This window comes from Sinocyclocheilus grahami, unplaced genomic scaffold (assembly GCF_001515645.1).
Source record: "Sinocyclocheilus grahami isolate Dianchi unplaced genomic scaffold, SAMN03320097.WGS_v1.1 scaffold1282.1, whole genome shotgun sequence".
Taxonomy (NCBI): domain Eukaryota; kingdom Metazoa; phylum Chordata; class Actinopteri; order Cypriniformes; family Cyprinidae; genus Sinocyclocheilus; species Sinocyclocheilus grahami.
In genome coordinates this window covers 201,246-207,517 of record NW_015506461.1, presented here as the reverse complement: position 1 = coordinate 207,517, position 6,272 = coordinate 201,246, and the positions used below count along the sequence as shown (strand labels likewise).

Sequence of the window (6,272 nt, the reverse complement as noted above, 5' to 3'; positions counted from 1 at the left end):
AGAGAGACTCACGCACACACACACACACACACACAGAGAGACTCACGCACACACACACACACACACAGAGAGACACACACACACACACACACACACACAGACACACACACTCAAACACACACACACACACACACACGCGCAGACCCACACACGCACGCACACGCTCACTCAAACACACGCACACCTTTACTTTATTTATATTTCCGTTTAAGTTTTATTAATTTTAGTTCATCAGTACTGCCAGCTAAACATTTCTAATTTTCATTTAAGTTTTTCATATAATATTTGTATTTTATTTCACCTCTATTTCAGTTAACTAAATTCATTTGAATAGTTTTAGTTTAAGTTAACAATAACACTGATCTGTATGTATTTTTCTTCTTGTGAAACACAAAAGGAGTTTTTTTAATGTTCTGAAAGAATGTTTGTAACATTATAAATGCATTTATTGTCAATTTAAAACATCTTTGCTGAATAAAAGCATTCATTTAATTAAAAAATACTTTTGAATAGCACTGTATATAAAACCTTCAAAATGTCTCACTTTCAACATTTGATATGTTATCTATATTCTATTGTGAATAAAATATAAGTTTATGAGATTTTTTAATTATTCCATTCCTTTTTTACTCACAATTTGTACAGTGTCCCAACTTTTTTGGAATTGGGTTTGTATATATGAATTGTGTTTTCCAGCGCAAATCCTGCCACCATGAATCAAGGGTGTTCTCGTATTTTCTGCAGAAAATATCAAAATCTAGCTCTAGCTGTGGTGCAACAGCATTATATTTGGATTTGCGGTCTCTCTGCTACGTTCCTAATGTGCTGGATATTTCAACACAGGTCATGTGATCATATAAAACCGCTTATAAATGTGTGGCATTATAAACCGTGCAGCACAGAGTAATTACTTCCATCAGCTTGTAGTATTTTCTCATGAGGACGCTGCCGCAGAACAAAAGAATCCAAAAAATACAGTAACCCTTTACTTTTTACACTACAAATCTCCATGGCATGCTATAAAGATTATTATATCATCGTATGTTCAACCTTATATCATCAATTATAAAACAGATAGTTCCGGTCCTTTGTTTACTTCTGAGTTGCTCTGCAGCTACTTTGTAGCAACCACAACTGTTTCTGAGGAACTACATTGTTTGGTGGAAGAATACTGTGTTTATTAATATCATTACACTTTATTTGCTCTGTTTTAATTTGTGAAACCTTACTACGTATATGGAATAACCGTTTTATAAAAGCAATAAGCCACGTGAAGCCCCGATAACTCATGCCTAACAACGCCCCTTAGCTGTTATAAATTCACTGTAAACCACGGCTTCACAGGGCTTATTGCTTTATTTTACCATCATCCACTCAAACAACATATAATGATGACACACAAAAAGAGATGCGTAAAAGAAAGCTGTACAATGAAAGTATGCTGTCAAGCTCCAAAAATAGTACAAAAAAGTAAGGAAGTATCATAAAAGTTGTTCATAAAATTCGTAAAAAGCACGTTGCATTTGGTTATCCGCAGCATTGGGGGAATTGGTGATCCTCTGCCCATCTTGACTTCTGAGAGACACTGCCACTCTGAGAGGCTCTTTTTATACCCAATCATGTTGCCAATTGACCTAATAAGTTGCCAATTGGTCCTCCAGCTGTTCCTTATATGCACATTTAACTTTTCCGGCCTTTCCTGTCCCAACTTTTTTGGAATGTGTAGCTCTCTTGAAATCCAAAATGAGCCAATATTTGGCATGACATTTCAAAATGTCTCACTTTCAACATTTGATATGTTATCTATATTCTATTGTGAATAAAATATAAGTTTATGAGATTTTTTAATTATTCCATTCCTTTTTTACTCACAATTTGTACAGTGTCCCAACTTTTTTGGAATTGGGTTTGTATATATGAATTGTGTTTTCCAGCGCAAATCCTGCCACCATGAATCAAGGGTGTTCTCGTATTTTCTGCAGAAAATATCAAAATCTAGCTCTAGCTGTGGTGCAACAGCATTATATTTGGATTTGCGGTCTCTCTGCTACGTTCCTAATGTGCTGGATATTTCAACACAGGTCATGTGATCATATAAAACCGCTTATAAATGTGTGGCATTATAAACCGTGCAGCACAGAGTAATTACTTCCATCAGCTTGTAGTATTTTCTCATGAGGACGCTGCCGCAGAACAAAAGAATCCAAAAAATACAGTAACCCTTTACTTTTTACACTACAAATCTCCATGGCATGCTATAAAGATTATTATATCATCGTATGTTCAACCTTATATCATCAATTATAAAACAGATAGTTCCGGTCCTTTGTTTACTTCTGAGTTGCTCTGCAGCTACTTTGTAGCAACCACAACTGTTTCTGAGGAACTACATTGTTTGGTGGAAGAATACTGTGTTTATTAATATCATTACACTTTATTTGCTCTGTTTTAATTTGTGAAACCTTACTACGTATATGGAATAACCGTTTTATAAAAGCAATAAGCCCTGTGAAGCCCCGATAACTCGTGCCTAACAACGCCCCTTAGCTGTTATAAATTCACTGTAAACCACGGCTTCACAGGGCTTATTGCTTTATTTTACCATCATCCACTCAAACAACATATAATGATGACACACAAAAAGAGATGCGTAAAAGAAAGCTGTACAATGAAAGTATGCTGTCAAGCTCCAAAAATAGTACAAAAAAGTAAGGAAGTATCATAAAAGTTGTTCATAAAATTCGTAAAAAGCACGTTGCATTTGGTTATATGAGACACAAGAACCTTCACTGACATTAAAACCTGCTGCTGTGTGCAACTTCACAAACCATATTTTAATTTACTCGAACGCAAGTCTGCATTTTTAAAAAAAATAAAAAATACAGTAAAAGCAGTAATATTCTGAAATATTATTACAATTTGAAATCGCTGTTTTCTATGTGAATATCTGCTAAACTGTAATTTATTTCTGTGATCAAAGCTGTATTTTCAGCATCATTACTGCAGTCTTCAGTGTCACATGATCTTCAGAAATCATTCTAATATGCTGATTTGCTGCTCAAGAAACATTTCTGATTATTATCAATGCTGAAAACAGTCGTGCTGCCCAATATTTTTGTGGAAACTGTGATGCAATTTATTTTTCAGGATTCACAGAGGAACAGAAAGTTCAAAAGAACAGCATTTATTTGAAATAGAAATCTTTTGTAACATTATAAATGTCTTTACTGTCACTTTTGATCAGTTTAATGCATCCTTGCTGAATAAAAGTATTAATTTCTTTAATAAAAAAAAAGACAGTAGCGCATGTACTACTTTTTTTTTTATCATAGTTTTATCGTATAAAATAAAATGTACTAGTTCCCATTCAGTCGGTCACTCTCGACGTCACGTCGGATGACCGACAAATTGGGATCTCGCTTAGAGAGACCAATCTACTTCGAGCGTAAACTAAACGAGCCAATGCACATTGGCATGCGATTATTGCATCCAGCTGCTGCTGATCACAGCGTGAGTATAAGTAGGCAGCAGATGCAGCACATATTCAGCTTTTCGCTTCGGTTCAAATTTAGTCTAGAACTACAGTAACATCACAGCGTATACTCTTCTCACTATACAAAAACAGATTCAGTATTCCTCAAAATGAATAAAAACAGTCAAATGCAAATTTGGCATCTCAACCGATTTGAATCGTCACATATTTGAATCGATTTCCAACCGGCTCACGGTTAACATCCTTATTAACCAATGTCTTTGCTACTGACCTTCGATGATCTAATTCAACCATACTAATAAGCAAAAATGACACATTTGTGTTTCATTTTTGTTATTGCTGAAGTGTTGAACTTTATTCTCCTGCGTCATATTCTTCATGCAATTTGTTTGAGCTGCGCCCTCTACTGTACAGACGTGAATTTACATTTCCTTCAGCCTGAGGCGTATTCATTTAACTTCTGTTGAGAAAAGAGCTTTTACATTTGTAAAAGACCTTTTTTATATTAAAAACAAACAAGCAAGCCCTGCCCAGATTTAAAAAGTAACTCAAAAGTAATGTAATACATTACTTTCCATAAAAAGTAACGAAGTAACGTAACGTAGTTACTTTTTTAGGGAGTAACCATAGACTGGATAAAAACATGGACGTAGTGTCCGTGACGTCACCCGTAGATTTCCGAAGAGCGTTTCTAAAGCTCAAAAGTGGGCGGAGGCGGCCGTCGCCATCTTGGCAGTGCGTCACTCCCGGATAATTGAAAATGGGCAAAGAGGCGGGAGCAGGTTGCTGAAGCCACACCCACCTAGCTCGACGGTGGTGACAGCAGCGGCGGCAATCCACCTGTCACTCAAGTGGCCACGCCTTTAATTATACAGAACTTTAAGGCTTAATATAATTTAAACGGATGAGTTATAAAAAAAAATTCACCCCCCTCACATTTGTCATGAAGGACAAAATTAGCTATATAGACCAAAATCATTTTTTGAACCAGGCTGTAAACATGTTTTTTTCTGCTGTAAAGTTGGGCATTTTAACATGGGGAGTCTATGGGATTGACTCCCTTTTGCAGCCTGCCTCTAGCGGCCAGTTGATGAATTACAGTTTAAGTCACTTCCGTGTTGGCTTCACGAGAGAGAGTGGGAGGTTGCTGCTTGGGAGTAACGCAATATTGTAATGCATTACTTTTAAAAGTAACTTTCCCCAACACTGGTCATGAGTCACCATTAACGTACATTGTATAAAATAAAAAATAAATAAAAATGAAAATAAAATAAGGTAGTGTATGCACTACTTTTATGCTACTTTTTTTGGTCTTAACAGCTGCTGGTCACCATGAACTTTCATTGCATGCAAAATCTCCTTTTAAATGAGAGAAAATTAAAATCATATGGCTTTGAGCAACATGCAGGGGAGTAAATAATATTTTTGGCTGGAATTCTTCTTCTTAATTTGAGGAGTTGTGATATGAACCGCAGCATCTCTGTTCACCGTACTGAAAACAGATGGATCTACATTAAAGGCTTTCATACTGTTTGTCTGGGCTGAACGCTGGAACATTTCGTGCTTCCAGAAACAGTGGATCCGTTGGGGCAGAAGGCCGTGACGTTCACCCGGAAGCGCTGAGCCTGTGCGTCCTCCAGCCCGATCTGCACCTCCACATCCGACAGCAGCTTCTGGAAGAGAAACGGACAGCGAGAAACAGAAATCAAGAAAGGAGAGCAGCTCAGAAAGAGCCCATTGTCTGGACCTATGATTGCTCTTGTGTAAGCAGGTTCACGGGGGAAAAGGCTGGCGTAAAAATAGCGGCCCGCTGATTGGCGCTCGCAGCATTTTTGGCCCAGGAATCAGAGGCCGTTTATAATGCAGGCTTCTGTTCACCAGGATCAGTGGATTTTGGGGAGGACAATGCATTGTTGTGCTTGCGTCGAGATTATTCCTCTCATTAAACGCATGCCGGAACAGACTCTGGCATTACAGCCTGTGTTTTTCCCCGTTAAACCGAAAGCACGCGTTTTGAAATGTTTGGGACCTTCTGCACTTCTAATCTAATTGTCCTTGAGTGGATGGAGAGAGTAAAGTGTTTACTTTCTATTGAGTGAAAGAGAAAGTAAAGCTGTTTACCTTGTAGGCATGCACTATTAAGTCTTTTAGATTAGATGCTTTGGGAAACAGGCGGCCCACGTAACTTCCAGGAATCAAGTCCAGGAGATCCTGCTCAGAGGAAAAGATGATAAATAATAATGTTCAAAGCAAAAATGTGTTTACAGTAATTGAGAGCGTTAGTGCCCCCACTTTTTCAGCGCTGGTGGTTCTCGAAGTATTTTTTCTATTTATTTTACCCAAAGGGATTGTAAAAAATGTCTTTGTTAAAGTGTAATGAGTCATGAACCAAACTTACCAGCTTAGAGGAAAATCACAACATTATGAATTTTTATTTGAAGCGAAAAAGCATTTGAAAAATTGGACGAGACAAGGCTGTACTTAAACTGAACTACAATCCCATAAAGCATTGCAAACAACATAACTGAATTTAACAGGATTGTGAAATATAAAACGATTCATTTAAAGTTGTCGGTCATACATATATATTTAAGCATTTTGAGATCATATTGAGACAGACTTATTTACATCATGAGCAGTGTTCCTTGCCGAGCTCCGATTGGTGGAATTTTCTTGTACAGCATCATGGGAAATAAAATAAATAAATAAAATACTTATGACATTGTATTGTATAAAATCAACTAAAAAATACACTACTAGTACTTTTATGTTTTTATGT

General features: G+C 36.9%; 1 protein-coding gene across 1 annotated transcript in view; it reads right to left on the bottom strand.

The window, feature by feature from the left end:
• The window catches only part of LOC107568809 (integrin beta-6-like), a 39,767-nt gene that overhangs the window by 15,066 nt on the left and 18,429 nt on the right, over window positions 1-6,272 (bottom strand). Inside the window, exons 9-10 of the mRNA XM_016254800.1 lie at window positions 5,023-5,166; window positions 4,825-4,852 (exon numbers count right to left, since the gene is read on the bottom strand). Of these exons, the coding sequence (XP_016110286.1) occupies window positions 4,825-4,852; window positions 5,023-5,166 (172 nt within the window). The remainder of the gene's footprint in view (window positions 1-4,824; window positions 4,853-5,022; window positions 5,167-6,272) is intronic.